This window comes from Cyanistes caeruleus, chromosome 16 (assembly GCF_971803275.1).
Source record: "Cyanistes caeruleus chromosome 16, bCyaCae1.hap1.1, whole genome shotgun sequence".
Classification (NCBI taxonomy): Eukaryota; Metazoa; Chordata; class Aves; order Passeriformes; family Paridae; genus Cyanistes; species Cyanistes caeruleus.
In genome coordinates this window covers 2,442,581-2,458,220 of record NC_141716.1, presented here as the reverse complement: position 1 = coordinate 2,458,220, position 15,640 = coordinate 2,442,581, and the positions used below count along the sequence as shown (strand labels likewise).

Here is a 15,640-nt window from a genome sequence, read left to right as displayed (position 1 = left end):
TTGCAGCAGTGAGAGCAGGGCTGTGGCACAAGGAGGAGCTGCCCAGCCCTGATCAGACTCCACTCCACGGTGCCAGCAGCGCAGGAATGCACAGCCAGGTTTTCCTGCCTTTCCAAGTGGTCTCTGCAGGGAGCAGGAGCCCATCAGAACTCGAGGCACCTCCAGACTTCCACAGGGAAAGGTGTTTCCAGAGTCAGGGAATGGTTTGGGTTGGACCTCAGGACATGCCATGGGCAGGACACCTTCCACCAGAACAGCTTGTTCCAAGCCCCATCCAGCCTGGCCTGGGACATTAAATTTTACTCCAGGGTTGCACTTTCTCCCTCAATAGGATGAGTTCAGTTTTTCCCAGCCCCTTGTGGCCTCAGGAGGATGTCCAGGACATGGACAGGCAGCAGGGTGCCGATGGCAGCATGGTTTTGTGTTAAAAATGTAACTTTTTGCTCTTGCACTGCCAGCTGAAGCCCCCAGAGCTAGGGAAACTTGAGGTGAGAGCTCCCACTGTTCACAACCACAGCAGGGCTTTTAACACAAACTACAAAAAGAGGGTTTAAAGCAGATTCAAACCCCAGTAACGAGTGCATGAATTATGGACAGGTGCTTTAGCAGAATTTAAAAAATGTGTCACTCCAAAAATAAAAAGCCACTGCTGTCACCCATCCCACACCACCCCTCAGTGACTGTGTCAGGACTTCCCTTTGCCCTCCCCCAGCTCTGCTTCTCCTTGTTTCTGCCCCAAAAACCACCAGCACCACTATCTCTCACCACCACCGCTTCTGAAGGGTCACAACAGAGGCAGAGGAGGAGCAAAGAGCATTAAGCCTCAGAAATATTTTGCATGGAGGGAGCTTTTCAAGAGAAAATGGAATTTCATTCTTTAAAACATCCCACATTCTGCATTTTGAGTCTGTAATTGTACCTGATTCAGGTGAAACACAACAAATTCATCACTCCCAAGTCCCCAAGCCCCAGCCTCCCATATTTGACTTCTCCTTTGTTAAACAGAAAACAAATACAATTCCTTCTTTATGTATCAAAGAGCATTTTAAAAGGCAATCTTTATTTAAATACAGACAAAACATGTACCCTCACCAGCCCTTGACAATTCCTCAGTGTAATGGAAGTTAATCCAGCAGCAAGAAACCTCACATTTAAAAACCCTCACAAAGGCAAGTGCTGAGCTCTGACCAAAGGAGCCTCCCAGCTGTGAAGCCCAAGAGCTCTGCAAGAGGAAGCCTCAAAAAAACAAGTTTAAGACTCTGCTCAGGCAGATCTCTGGGAGAAAAAAGTAGTGAATTTTCCAACTTGGAGAAGTTTTAAGCACAGTTTCTTAAGGATGGGCACTGGGTTTGTAACCAATTAAAAAAGAATGTAACTGAAGTGCTGTGGAACAGACATAGGTGAAGATTTCTCAGCCAAATGATTCAGTGACATTTCTGAGGTGCACACACAAAAATTCAGATGCACAAGTTTCTTTCTTTGAGAGGACATTAAAGGTCTCTAAGGCAAAATTATTCTCATTTTCCCCTGCAGCAGCACTGTTACATTTCAGTTGCAATGTGGATATTCCTTAAAAATCTTAGGAATATATTTTGAGGTCCCACTTGTGAAGATAAAAGAGGATGAGATGAAGTGTGAGTTTTAACACCAGAACTAGAAGACCATTTCTTGAATTCATCTAAACAATTTAAATTCCTGTCTGAATTCTTATGGCACAACTCAGAACCAAAGGCCTACTTGGCCAATAAACAAAAAACAAAGCCAAACAAAAAACCACAAAAAAAAAAATTCACCAAAACCCCAGACTGGAAGATACAAACCAGAGCTTTACAAATAATGAATTGTGGCTGAAGGCAGCTTAAGGCTTCATGACAGTGTTTTACACCAAGTTCTGCTGCTCTTTGTGTGATCTATTCTCTACCAGAGTTCAGTGGGATTGCACAGACACAAGACAGAGCAGAACCGGCTCCTTCTGCCACTCTGAGCAGGACACAGTCCCATTACCTTGTGTGTGATTCAGACGGGCAGGGGAACAAGCCCTTCCTGCCAGGATCATTTTATTCTCCACCCCCTCCCTTCAGTACAGTTAGAGATGACTTATAAAAATTAAACCCCGTACACCAATAAAAAAATTAGCGCGGGGTGAAAAGTCTCAATATTTGTAATTCTCCTGCCACGTCTGGCAGAATCCAAAGCGGCCCCAGCGCGGCTTCCCCAGAGGCAGCTGTTGGCAGCACAATCACACAGGGCTGCAGGAGCTGGGCAATCCTGCTTGGAAAGCTCTCCTTAGTCCGTGGTGGACCTCCTGTACCAGAACCTGGCCCTGTAGTCGTCGCTGCAGGTCATGAAGCCGGGGTTGGTGGGGGAGTGCACGATGCAGCGCACGATGCTGTTGTGGCCCAGGGACAGGAGGTTCCTGCGCTCTGCAGTCCTGGAGTCCCAGCAGCACAGGCTTATGGTCCTTTCATCTGGCAGCAGCACATAATCTTCTGTGTGGTTGAACACAGCCTGAGTCCTGTGCACCTGGCGGCCGCTCAAACCAGCACCTAAATATAGGCAGCAAAATGGGGACTTTTAGGAAGTTTTCAATACCTAAGAGTATCAATTTTCTACAAAGCTCTATTTTCTCTGCTGTTCAACCACTTCCACAAGCAACAGGTGATGCAATAATGGATATTCTTTTGTAGTTGTATCACAGGAGCAGAAAGATTTGAGTCCAGCCAGTGCTCCATCCCCACCTTGTCCCCAGTGCAGAGCTCTGAGTGCCACATCCAGGTGTTCCTTGGACACCTCCAGGGATGGGAACTCCAAACCTCCCTGGGCAGCTCCTGCCAAGGCCTGGCCACCCTTTCCATGGGGAAATTCCTGCTGCTGTCCATGCATATATTCTAACATTCCTTAGGGACCAGAAGGAATACCTACTCCAGCTGTGCCATGTCCAATCCCTTACCTTAAGGAGTATTTCTGCCTTACATTTTTGCACGAGGCTTTCAGCTGTGACCAAGGAGAAGAGAACCCAGAGCCTGATGATCCTTGAGGACCTTTCAGAGTGTTTATCACACAGCACACGCTGTATGACCTACCTTGGCCATGCCTTCAGGTGCAGTGTGTTTGCCACAGACACGGTGCACTGCACACTGCCTGGGATCGGGCACAGGATTCCCGGGAAAGTGCTGCTCCCTGCTGGCCGCGAGCAGGAGAGCTGCACTGCACAACGGGACCTACAAACCCCAAAAGCTGACACAAACCATTTGCAGCATCTTTTGTGCTGCTGCTGCTTAAGCACATCAGCCCTTGACCCCAAAGCCTCTCACAAAGCTGCTGTCACATGCAAGGCTTCCACAGCCCTCATTATTCCCTAACTCCTGCCGAGATCCAAGCATGGCACTGTCAGCACGCTCCAAGGATGACTACCTCACACACAACTGCATCCTTGGCAGAAAATACAGAAAAAAGGGAACAAACCAGCTGTAGGTGCATTTCAGAGCACTGCCATGGCTATAGAGCCACAGAGTTAATGGTCAAATCAACTGCCCTGAACTAGCTTCAGTGTTTCTTCTTACTTTTCCCCAATTTAGCGATAACTTCCCTCCAGAACAATGGAGTAACGACGTCAGAAAATTCTCCAAAATCTACTCAGACTAAAATACATTTACAAAGGTATACAGAATCAAAGCTAATCTGGAACTGATCTAATAGAAATGTTTTCATAAATCTTGGGCAATTTATCCTCAAAGTAGCAGTTTCTCCATTGCCTTTAGGAATATTATTTCCTGACAGCATTCCCAGCTCTGCCATGGCTCAGCACCTGGAAAAGAAGGTGTCTGGAAGGTCACCTGCCACATACCTGTGTATTTCACCAACGTCCGACCAGTGGATATCTCCCAGAGTTTAGCCACAGAGTCTTTCCCACTGGACAAGATATACTTGGAATTTTTGGAAAAAATAGCAGAACAGACTTCAGCTCCATCGTGTGCCTTCTCAAAGGTGGTGATGCAGCGGTTGGAGACCCCATCCCAGAGTTTGATGCAGCCATCCTTGCTGCCTGTCACGTACATGTTGGCGCTGGCGTTGTAGTTGACGGAGCAGATGGCATCCGTGTGCTGGTCCTGGGGGTTGCAGGACACGAAGCACTGGAAGGTGTTGATGTCGTACAGACGAAGGGTTGGGTGCTGGGTCCCCACCAGGATGAAATCCCCAGAAGGGTGGAATGAAATGGAGCGTAACATCTCTGCTTCCTGTTGGATTAAGAACACACGGCCGAGTGAGGAAGGAGAAAAGCTGAACTGGAAGGGTCAGTGGTGTTCAAGTGCTAAAAAACTACTTGAATTATCAGCACAAAGTGGAAAATGTTTCCTGTGGGATTGAAATGACAGGCTGCCCATGGGTGCACTGTAGTTTTTGTGCTAGAGCAGCCTGCAGTGCCCCGAGTCTGGGTTAACCCTAACCCTAACCCAAACACTCCTCCAAAACAAAAGATAACAGAAATTACTTCCAAGTTAATTCAGATTAGAGTTGGTCTAATGAATAAAAAGCTGACAGGCTCTAGATTTAAATACAAGTGTCCATGATGCACAGAATTAAGACACAATCTCTGTCATGTCTGGTGATGTATCTCTGTGCTCCTGCACCCCTAACCCCTGAGGCACAGCCCAGCTCACAACAGCTCAGCACTCCAACAGCTGAGCTTTGGCTGCTCTGAGCAATATCTCACCTGGATGTATTTGAAGGCTCTTTTGGCAGAAGGTTTTGAATAATCAAACAATTTAAGTGTGTAGTCCCTTGAGCCAGATGCCAGGATCTGTTCTGTTGGGTGGAAAGCTAAACACGTCACTTCATCCACGTGATCGTACAGAGTCCGGATCACCGGGTGGTTCTCCATGTTCTGCTGTGCTGTCTCGTTCATCATGACCTACAAAGATCATTCAAAATGTTGCTGTTGGAAAACAAAGCAGGTTTTTGACAGAAAACTAGGTTTTAGGCTTGCCAGAGTGGCTGAACAACAGCTCCTTTTTGATGTGACCAGGCACACAATCTGTTCCCTTGGTTATTTGGAGACCCTTTATAGGTCAACAAATAAGATCCCTGTATCTTCACAAAGGTCAAAACAACTTAGCTCAAGGACAAAATACTTCAGTAGAAGAGAACTGGTGCAAGAAAACATCACCTTCATAAACAGCCCAAAGCAAAACACTGACTGCTGGAAGAATTGAGAGAAACTGCACTGAAACTGCAGCTCTTTGCTGAGAATTTGTTGTGTGCTCTCTGCAAAAAAAAATCCCACTTTTCATTGCCACCTGATAACTGAATGCCTTTGGAGAAAGATAAAGCAAATCAGTGTGTGGCACAGTCCTGAAATACACAGTGAAAACACGGGTGGCCATGAGGGCTGCAGATGCCACAGGTGGGTTTAATATGAACTGTGCTCAGACAATGCAGCCATGACAAGTACCCAGCAGAAGCCACTTCTGGCTCAGTTCTCTCTCTGCTGCTGCCAGGGATGACAGTGTCCCTGCCCTGGCTCTTCTTCCTTCAAAGAGAGTTTTTGGGCAGCTGCTGGAGTAGGGAGTATGTTGAGACAGGTATTTAGTCCCATCCACTGAGGCAGCCACAAGGTACAGATGTGACATGGAGAGAACTCCCAGAGTGGTTACAATTCATTACCTCAATGGGCACGGCATACACAGGATTCCCAGAGTGACTACAATCCCTTACCTCAATGGGCATGGCACTCTTGGCCAGCATCCTCTCGGTGTCCAGGATTTTGATGGAGGCATCAGCCGAGCCCGTGGCTATTAGCTGTCCATCCCTGCTGTAGGTGGCCACGCGGCAGGGCCCCTTGTGGGATGTCACGTAGCAGGTCTCGTACTCGGACGCCTCGGGGGACATGGTCTGCACGTCGGCGTCGAACTCCAGGTCGATGCCGGTGCCCGGCGCCACGGTGTCCGAGCGGCCGATGGCGTACTGGACAGCGCTGTCGTCGTTCTCCATGCCTGGGGACACAGCAGGGTGGCACTCAGGGCTGGCACCCTTCTCAGAGCCCACCACGGCTCCAGGGGAGGCTGTGGGAAAGGCAGCCCTGAGGGGAGAGCTGAGCTGGCAGAGCAGGTTTGGTCACACAGCACTGGAGGAGTGAGAGAGAGCTGGGCTGCGCTGGAGCAGGCACAGCTCCTGGTGAACTCTGGGAATACCCCAGTGAAGATGGGAAAGGGCTGATAAATGCACTGACCATCAGCCACTGACCACAGACAGACCTCTGGTCAGCTCTTCATAGGGCAGCAACAAGCCCCAACACTATTACATGAGTTTAAAGTAAAAAACCCAGAGCATTTACTGACTCTTTTCCTATTCTACTGCACTGAAGCCAAACTATCCCAGCATGGCAAGGGAAAAAACTTGCTGGTCTTCAAGCCCACTTCACAGACTTTTATCTTTATTTCCAGGATGCAGCTACAGACCAGAGAGTTCAGCACTAGAAGTGGCCACAGGGCAGACACCAGCCCAGTGGTGATCTTTTCGTTGCTTTGATCTGCTCAAGTCTAGAATTTGTACTTCAAACAGACACAGAGCTTCACAGATTTATACCCTCAGAACTCAGCTAGTTCAGGCAGCAGAACCAGTTGAGTTACGCATGGTGTCATGGCCAGAGCTCTTCCAGGACCTGGTCAGCTTGTTCCAACTGCAGCTGAGGGGCTTTCCCTGTTCTCCCTACGCTGCAGCACTTCCAGAGGGAAGTACAGGGAAAGAACAGGTGACAGCCCTGCTGAGACCCCAGAGTGTGAAGCTGTTTCCTGGAGATTGATACATAAAGGCCAGCAAAGTTTGCCAATGGAAGGATATGCTCCCTTTCCAACACTGTCAGGAACAGCAGAACTGTGAGGGTGAAATTTTCCTCAGATCTGTGAGCTCAGTGATCCCGTTCACTGGGATGTTTTGAGAAGGCTGCCACTCACCCAGAGCCCTGAGTGTCCTTAAAGGAGTTCAAACAGATTTGGACAACACTCAGGGATCTGGTTTGTTGTTAATGAAACAGAAATGCCCTTCAAAAAACCCCACAGAGGCAAAGGCTGTACCCAAACGTACAAGTGTTGTGCTATTACCAGACACCACCTTTGCATCAAAGGTGTCTTTGCAGTGACACCAACCCCTTACTTCACTGGGGAATTAGAAACTAGACTTTTATGTCAGCTTTTGACTCCAGCTTACCTAACTTAATTAGGTGCAGCAGTTGTTCAGAGGGTGCACAGACCGACTGTGGTTTGATCTCATTTATCAAGCCATTAGCAATGTTGATGTATCCATCATAGAGAAGCTGACTAATTATCAGTTTGTAAAGTTGCTGACGGTCTTTCAAACTGACTTTTGTCCTATACATTGTGAGCAGGGACTGCCTTGGGGGGGCCTGGAATGAAGAACAAAAATCACATACAAGAGAGTTGCATGAAACCACCGGAACCTTGGAACAAATCTCAGGGCAAGCACCAAATATTGCTGTGGTTTTGGTGAAAAGCAGAGATGGGGGGAAGGGGGAAAGAGGAGGAAAGAGAGAGAGAAAGAGGAGAAAAAGGCAGGAGAAGAGGAAGGAAAAGGGGAGGAAAAGACAGAAGAAAGGTGAGGAAAAGGGAGAAGGGGGAAGAAGAGGCAGAAGAAGGGAGGAATAGAAAAGGAAGAGAGGAGAAAGGGGAGGAAGAGAGGGGAGAAAGGGGAGACAAACGGGAGGAAAAGGGAAAGGGGAGGAAAAGAGGGGGGAGAGGGAAGGAAAAACCTGTTGCGCTTGTTTTCTGTGTAAATGAAAATCTCGGCCACAAACCGACCCGGCCGTGCTAAGCAGCAGCGGAGCCGGCAGCAGAGCTGCGGCATGAGCCGAAGGAGCCAGCCGGTGCTGCCGGCGGGCCCGGGCTCCGATGGATGGATGCACGGGGCGCGCAGGACAGCACCGCGCCGGCCCCGCCGCCCGCCCTGCGGGGGCCCCGCGCCCTCCCCGCCCTCCCGCCGGCCGCGGGCGGCCCGGAGCCCCGTGCGGGGCGGTGCCGGAGCCGCGGGCGGCGCGGCCCCGGCGGTCCCGGTACGTACCGAGCCTTCCTTCTGCCGCCCGCGCTCTGCCCCTAAGATGGCGGCGGGAGCGCGGAGCGCATCGAGCGGCGGCGGCGGCAGCGGCGGGGGCGGCCGGGCCCGCAGGACGCTCCTCCGCGAAGGCTGCTGCATCGAGCGCCCGCACATCGATGGGAGGCGGCTCTTGGGGGGGGCGACACAACGGGGCGGCGTCACGTGACCGCCCCCCCACACCTCCCGCGTCACGTGGCGGGGAGGCGGGAGCCCCCCCCGAGGCGGGGGGAGATGCTGGGGGTCCCGATCCCCATCCCGAGGGTCCCGATCCCCATCCCGGGGATCACGGGGTCCCCGCTCCCCATTCCCCCCTTGCTAGGGATCCCGGGGTCCTTCGCTCCCTCTTCCGAACGTCTTGGGGGTCCCTCTCCCCATTCCTTTCCTTCCGAGGGAACCTCCTCGCCATTCCTGCCCTTCCGAGGGTCCCGCTCCCCATTCTCCCCACCAGGGATCCCGTGGGTCGCTCTCCCCATTCCTCCCCTTCCGGGGATCCGAGGACCCGTCCCCCCGTTCCCCCTTCCGGGGATCCCTCTGCCCATTCCCATTCCCCCTTCCGGGGGCAGCGGGGCCTTGGCGGAGGCCGCAAAGCCGCGCTCGGGGCGGGATCGCGGGCGGGGGAGCGGCGCGGGCCCGGCCCCGCCAGGCGCGGGGGGAGCCCGGGGGTTCTTTTGTGTCGCAGCCGCAAAGCTCCGGAGCGCCGCTTCCGCCAGACCCCGGATCCCAAACACGGCGACGTGAACGGGCTGGGAATTAAGCGGCTGGCGCTACTGCCCAGCGCTGCGGGCGGGCCCTGCCCCGTCCCCGTCCCCGTCCCGGTCCCCAGCGCAAACCGACCCCTCCCCGAGTCCTACTCACGTCAGCCTCGAGAAAGGGCAGCCGGAGCGGGCGCGGGTCGAGCAGCGGGGCTGCCATGCTCCCCATGCCCCGGGGCAGCTGTCGTCTGTCACACGCTGCAGCGACACGGCGACCCGACATCTTCTTTTTACCTATCCTGAACCACTTGTAAACACCAACACACACAACCAGGGTCTCCTTCGCTCTTGTTTTCAGCACCGCGGAGACAGTGAAAAGTTGCCTTGGATCGCAGTTCTTCACAAGCCCCAAGTGCCGACTGGAGTTTCCTCGCTCCGCGGCGCCTCGCAGGGACCCGCGGGCTCCGAGCTGCGGGGCAGCAGCGCCTCACGCCGCGCTCGCTGCGCTCCTCACGGGCCGCGTTCGCTGACCGGCCGCGCTCCCGCTGTGCCGGCGTCTCCTCGGGGGCCGCGCGGCTCTGGGCGCTGCCGGGGGCTGCGACGCGAGGGGTCCGCGCCTCGCTCGGGCCGGGCCGGGCGGTGCCTTCGCACTTCGCCTTCGCCCTAAAGCGCTGGCGGCACGTGCCGATGTCCGGGGCCGCTCGGCCGGGACGCACCGGGAGGCTCCGGCCCTGCTCGGCCCGTCCGGGGGGGCACCCACACAATGGCCCCGCTCGCGCTCGGCCCCACGCGCGGTGGCAGCAGCGCCGCTCCCCGGCCTCGCCCGGGGGTGGATGGGGGTGTCTCGGGGGGGATCTGGCAGGAGCGGGACTGACCTGGCGGCGCTCCCGGGCGCGGACCGGAGCGGAGGCGGCGGCGGCCACAGGTGGGAGCGCGGCGCGTTACGCGATTTGCGTAGCGGAAGCGGCGGCTCGGCCGGCGGGAAGTGCGCGGGCGGCGCGCGCCGGGGGGCGCGGCGCTACGCAAAGTGCGTAACGCGCCGCGCGGCGACAACGCCGGCGGAGGGGCGGGCGCGGCGACAACGCCCCTCGCGGCCCGGCGGAGCGCGGCCGGCAGCCAATGAGCGGGCGGGGCGCCCGCGGCAGGAGCCAATCAGCGTGCGCGGGCCGCGGGAGGGCGGCCAATGGCGGGCGGCGAGGGTTTAAAGGGGTATTTAAGGCGCGGCGGTTTGAATTCAAACAGTTCCGGCGGCCCTGAGGTGGCGGGTCAGGGGTGAGCGCCGGGGCCTGGTTCGATGGGGTGGGCAGGGGGGTATTGGTACAGGATAGCTATCGATAAGGAATGGTAATTGATAAGGGACATGAGCCTTCCTGTGCTCCCGCACTGACCCCCCCCTTGGCTCCCTCTCGCCCGCAGCCGGAGCTGTGCGTGCCGCTCTCACGCTATGGACAGGAACACGAAGGAGAACCACGCCGCGTACCCCAGCCGCACTGCCAAGGTAAAGGGGTGAAATGCGCGGTTTGTGTTCGTGATCCTGAGCACTTCCCTCTGCCGGATTGTTGGTCTCGCTCCCTGGGAGTTTGCCATTAAAATCCTGGTCGGTTCGGGGATGGCGGTTTTTAGTTTTTACTTGGTGGGTGCGTTTCTCTCCATCACATATTAACTACAGGTTTCAAACTAGTAACTTATCTTTCAGAGCTGGCTTTTAAAGTTTTAAGATATATTTATAAAATATACTATATATTAATTATATTTATAGAAATCATTAATGATCGCTAATAAATGCTAATATATTAATAGTCAGTATAGCGTATTTGCATATTTTATTAAATGGGGAAATCCTCCTTATATTTTAAGTATTTAAGAGCATTTAAAGGGAAAGCTAGTGTGTATAATCCAATTATTTTAGATATGGTTCTTGAAAGCAAGCTCTGTGTCAGTGTCACTATTGACACACATATGCAGCAGGCCTTAAGATCACCCTGATTATGTATTTTTTCCATTTAGAAATACAGGTGCTTTCTAACTATTTTACATAAAATTAAATAGATCTGGTAAGTTTTTGGAACAGGATAAGCAAAACTTCCTTTTAATAAACCACTCAGTGTGTGGTTGTTTGGTTTTTTTTAGTGCTTTTTGTGATTTTGCCATCCCTAATGGGGCTAGAAAGATTCTGGTGTGCTGTTGCACAATTAACACTTTCTCCTTTCCCTTTGAAGGCTGGAAATGCCATTGGAGATGGCCCCAAACGTGTCCCTGTGTCCCAGCACTCAGCCCAGAGCCGGTTACTGACCAGTGGAGTTCCAGCTCGTGTTCTGTGCCCCACAAACTTCGCCCAGCGAGTTCCTGTGCAATCCCAAAAACCTGTACTCTCAACCCAAAAACTGTCCAACAACCAAACAACGCAGCAGCTCCGACCCAAACTGCCCCAGGCCACTGTGACACCTCAGGCTGCAAGCAAGAGCAGTGAAAAACCTCCCCAGGCTGCAGCACCTGGTAATTCTGAGCATGATTTACGTGTGACCGCAGCTGGGATGCTCGGGATACTCCTAAAGCTGCTGCTGATCCAGGGAAAGTCCTGGAGGGAAGTTCTTGGTTGTGCCCCCAAAGAGAAAATCAGCACGTGGTTCACCTGGAGTGTTACTACACCATCCTTGTGAAGTTATCTCTAAATTAACCAATTAAAGCCAGTATGGTGTTAATAACTTCCAAGTGCTCAGCAGCCAGCTGGGAGTTAATGTAATTTCCACTCAGACCTCACAGGTTTTCCAACATTCATGCACAAGAATACTTTTGTTTGGGGAGGGGGAAAGAATTCATGGGGTTTTATTCTCAGAAAGCTTTTTAAGTTATATTTTATCACCACTGTTTCTTTCCTAGTAGCTATGCTGGGATGCTTAAAATGTCATTGAATGGATTCTAAAAGCTTCTTCAGATGATGCACAGGGCTTAGATCTGTTCCCTTTTGTGGGTCTGGTTTGTAAATTGATTTCCTCCTCTGTACACAGCAAAAAATCCTGATGCAGAAAGCACCTCTAAACAGAAAACTGAAGAGACTGCCAAGAAGAAAACTGAAGAGACTGAAAAGAAGAGTGAAGAAACTAAAAAGTAAGTTTTATGCCTGAGTTCTGGATAACTGAGCTCTGCTGGAGTTGCCTTGGCTGTGGAGCCTGGTGACCCCCACACTTTGCAGACACAACACAAGGAAAGCCGACTTTGACCTGATAATTGTCAGGAACAAGGACTTGCTGTAATCCCAAGAAAACTTTGGACTAAATGCAGAGTAGCTCTTCCCATAGGAGAACACTGATAGCTGTTGCCCCATTTATGAGATATAGTCCTGAAAACAAAGCCTCCTTCATCTGGGCAGGAGGCTGGAGTCTAATTTGGGATGAAATAGGATTTTTTTGGCAATTAAAAATTGTTTTGCCATGCCCTGGCAACATGTCTGGAGTATTTAAAGGAGCCCAGCTTGGTAGACAGTCTTCATTTTGTAGTAGTGTGGTTGGTGTAGTGTCTGCCAAAGCTCCAGGAAGAAAATAGCTTTCAGAATTTCCTTTTGAAAAATCTCAAAGCCTTTATTCTCTTGGTGTTTTCTTCAAGAGTACAATCTAGCTTAGAGCCCTAAGCATCTTTTGTACAGGAATGTTATGAACTGTAAATCTGAGTCAAAGCCAACACAACTAACAAGCTTTTAACTTTCCTCCTGCAGAAGGCAATGGTCTCTTGATGATTTTGAAATTGGTCGCCCTCTGGGGAAAGGAAAATTTGGGAATGTGTACCTGGCACGTGAAAAACAGAGCAAATTTATTCTTGCACTGAAAGTGCTCTTTAAATCACAACTTGAGGAAGCTGGTGTAGAACATCAGCTACGAAGGGAAGTGGAAATACAGTCTCATCTTAGGTAAGGTTTAGTGAGTATTTACTCTGCTTTGTTTTCATCCAAATAAACAAAGTAACCTTGATTGTGATAAAGTTCTTTATGATAAGATTTCTTTGTGTGTTGTGAGCTGAAGGAACGCAGATGAGCCGAAATTCCTGTGCTTGCCTTGAAACTGGGGGGAAGCAGGACAGGAAATCAAAAATTCTGGACAAACTCCCAGTTCAGAAGAACATTGAAATCTCTTTGCAGGCACCCCAACATTCTCAGATTATATGGCTACTTCCATGATGTGACAAGAGTCTATCTGATCCTGGAGCATGCACCTCGTGGAGAAGTCTACAGGGAACTTCAGAGGCTCACCAAGTTCGATGAGCAAAGAACTGCTACTGTAGGTTGTTCAGCTTCCTCTCCATTCCTCTGTGTGTCTGGAATATCTGCAGGATAGAGCCAGCCCAAGTTCTGTATTCTAACGGGGGAAACTGAGATTCCTTAGCTATGCTAGTTGGTATCTGGGCAGGGAATAATTGGGAAGACTAAGTGCAGTGCAGGAATTTATGTTCAGAATTCCTTAACATTGCACAGCAGAGCCCGTATTGCCAGGCTTCAAGGGTTAAGGAATATTTGCTTTAATTTAAAACTATAATTATGTCTCAAAAAGGCTGTGCTGCAGCCAGATAAACTCAGGTGACAATGGCTTAAAGATTGTTCTTTCTGCACCCAGTACATCACAGAACTTGCAGATGCCCTCTCGTACTGTCACTCCAAGCGTGTGATCCACAGAGACATCAAGCCAGAGAACTTGCTGCTTGGATCAAATGGAGAGTTAAAAATTGCTGACTTCGGGTGGTCTGTGCATGCTCCATCTTCTCGGTGAGAATTCAATCTCCTGTGCAGTGCTGTCCCTCTGTAGTGTCAGTTCTTGTGGCACACAGTTGTGGAAGGGGTGTACGTGGGAACTTCTTGAATTACTGGGGGAAAAGGCTGCTGCAACAAAGGTCCTAACAGACAGTGGTGTGACAGGAGTGTTGTTATCCTGCTTTCAGGTCAAACCTTGCTGACCCTGAAAGGGAAGGTTGGTGTAGGGTTGCCATGGCCCCTGAGATGACAAACCAGCACTTGGATTCAAACATTACCCTGGCGATTTGGTTATTTCTCAGAGAGTGGGGAACTGCACTTGACAAGGGAGGAACAGAATTGTTCTAGTGTGTGGGGTGAAGAAAGGAGCTGGGACTGACTGATTGCAGGGACTGCTTTCAGGAGAAGCAGATAATGTCTTGCTGGCTTTTCCTTCCCAGCTGAAAATTCTGGTGGGGCTGAGTCCATTCAGGTGGACTGCACTGGGGTACAGGTAATTGCCAGCATTAGTTCTCATCTGGCCCTTGAAAGATATCCTAGAATTATCTTAATCAATGATTAACTTGGACTTTTCTTCAGGAGAACAACTCTCTGTGGGACACTTGACTACCTGCCTCCTGAAATGATTGAAGGAAGAACACATGATGAAAAGGTGGATATTTGGAGCCTGGGAGTTCTGTGCTATGAATTCCTTGTAGGAAAACCACCTTTTGAAACAAAAACCTATCAAGAAACCTACAGAGCTATTTCCAGGGTAAGTGCTAGTGCTTATCAGGGTTAACTGGACTGTGCTTTTAGCTCTAGAAAGGTTTCAGCAAACTTAAGTTTGAAGCATAATGAAAACAAACACAACAATATACAAATACTTTGACAAGCAGTGAGAAGTTTGTTCAGGGTTATAGTGAAGTGATTTGATCTCATCTCAGTAGGCAGAAGGCGCACAGCCTGCCAGGCTGGCACAGCTTTCAAGGTGTAACTTGGAGGTTGAGTAGAGACCTTTGATTCTGAATAACATTTGATTATTGCTGAAGGACTTCTGCCTAATTTTTAATGTCCTCTTTTCTTTAGGTGGAATTCAAGTTTCCTCCATTTGTAACAGAAGGGGCGAGGGATTTAATTTCCAAGCTCCTGAAGCATAACCCCTTCCATCGCCTGCCCCTGAAGGATGTACTTCTCCATCCCTGGATCACAGCAAACTCTACCAAGACTCCCACCAGCAGGAAGAGTGGTGGTGCTGCCCCATCCAAAACATAGTTTTAGGAGGGTGACTTGTGGGATCAACAAGAGGAGCCTGGTACTGTGACTACTGTAATGCTTACAATAGGAAAAGCAGGTCTTGGAATCTAGTGGCAACTGGGATGAAAATCCTTGGGTTGGCTGGTGTCTTAAACTCTAATTGCAGCATAAAGTTACTTGACTTTCTAGCTGGAGCTTGTGGAATATTTAATGTACTTGAAATCAGTTCCATGTGGGCCAGGTTTGCTGATGTAAGTATGAAGCTGTTGGAGGCTCTTGTGCTGTGGTCTGTGCTGAAAATGGTTCGTTGTTCCACCACAAGGAAGTTGTTCTGGCTTATGGAACAGTGCAATATCCTGGAGATGCCTGCTCCTCCCTCCCTGGGCTGCTCAGGGTGTCTTACCTGTGGTGCAACCTGAAACTGAGCGAGGTGAATGCCTTTTTCCAGTGTTCTAAGAATGATGTGGCAATTGGTTGTGTCTCTAGTTTTAAATGTGAGTACTCAATTTGTAAAATAAAGACTTGTTACACTGCACCTGGCAGGGTGAGGCTCCTCTGGCTCTGCTTGGCTCCAACACCAGCACAGCTGGACTCCTGATCCCAGAGGTGAATTCCCACCTCTCAAAAATGAAACTCAAACCACACAGTCATTCACCATCCCACAATCCCAACTTAGAATTACAAGGTCAGTACCAAGTGTGTTGCCACTTAACCTGCTTGGCCTGCTCTGTCCTTCTTCCAGTGCATTTATTCAAAGATCTCCCATCTGATAACATTTTGCATCTCTTTCTCTCAGAAGTATTTTCAGATGATGTTGTTTAACAGCAAATAACACCAGGATCTTTATAACACATTCCTTAAAATGGAC

General features: G+C 50.5%; 2 protein-coding genes across 3 annotated transcripts; one reads left to right on the top strand and one right to left on the bottom strand.

Annotated features, from left to right (window-relative positions):
- Window positions 1-1,025: 1,025 nt before the first annotated feature.
- On the bottom strand, window positions 1,026-9,721 carry CSTF1 (cleavage stimulation factor subunit 1). The gene is made up of 7 exons (XM_086853430.1): window positions 8,962-9,721; window positions 8,074-8,235; window positions 7,207-7,402; window positions 5,716-5,993; window positions 4,715-4,912; window positions 3,848-4,238; window positions 1,026-2,546 (listed from the first exon to the last, which is right to left on the bottom strand). The coding sequence occupies exons 1-7, from the start codon at window positions 9,079-9,081 to the stop codon at window positions 2,287-2,289; spliced, it is 1,605 nt and encodes a 534-aa protein (XP_086709556.1). The 5' UTR covers window positions 9,082-9,721; the 3' UTR covers window positions 1,026-2,286.
- AURKA (aurora kinase A) lies at window positions 9,392-15,307 on the top strand. 2 transcript variants are annotated; one of them, XM_086853432.1, is made up of 9 exons: window positions 9,392-9,723; window positions 10,215-10,296; window positions 11,018-11,294; window positions 11,807-11,906; window positions 12,511-12,702; window positions 12,931-13,069; window positions 13,403-13,551; window positions 14,116-14,290; window positions 14,605-15,307. In XM_086853432.1, the coding sequence occupies exons 1-9, from the start codon at window positions 9,632-9,634 to the stop codon at window positions 14,788-14,790; spliced, it is 1,392 nt and encodes a 463-aa protein (XP_086709558.1). In that variant the 5' UTR covers window positions 9,392-9,631; the 3' UTR covers window positions 14,791-15,307. The 2 variants fall into 2 exon arrangements, with proteins under 2 accessions (XP_086709558.1, XP_023801678.2); XM_023945910.2 differs by lacking the exon at window positions 9,392-9,723 and adding an exon at window positions 9,882-10,070.
- The last annotated feature ends 333 nt before the right edge of the window (window positions 15,308-15,640 follow it).

Excerpts from the sequence above, each read along its gene's own strand:
- CSTF1 (XM_086853430.1), bottom strand. The coding sequence starts at position 9,081 with ATGTCGGGTCGCCGTGTCGCTGCAGCGTGTGACAGACGACAGCTGCCC. Across the intron at positions 5,994-7,206 it reads GCTGCACCTAATTAAGTTAG|GCATGGAGAACGACGACAGC; the intron begins GTAAGCTGGAGT and ends CTGTGTCCCCAG. Across the intron at positions 4,913-5,715 it reads AGAGTGCCATGCCCATTGAG|GTCATGATGAACGAGACAGC; the intron begins GTAAGGGATTGT and ends TGATCTTTGTAG.
- AURKA (XM_086853432.1), top strand. The coding sequence starts at position 9,632 with ATGGGGGTGTCTCGGGGGGGATCTGGCAGGAGCGGGACTGACCTGGCG. Across the intron at positions 12,703-12,930 it reads GAAATACAGTCTCATCTTAG|GCACCCCAACATTCTCAGAT; the intron begins GTAAGGTTTAGT and ends ATCTCTTTGCAG. Across the intron at positions 14,291-14,604 it reads CCTACAGAGCTATTTCCAGG|GTGGAATTCAAGTTTCCTCC; the intron begins GTAAGTGCTAGT and ends TCTTTTCTTTAG.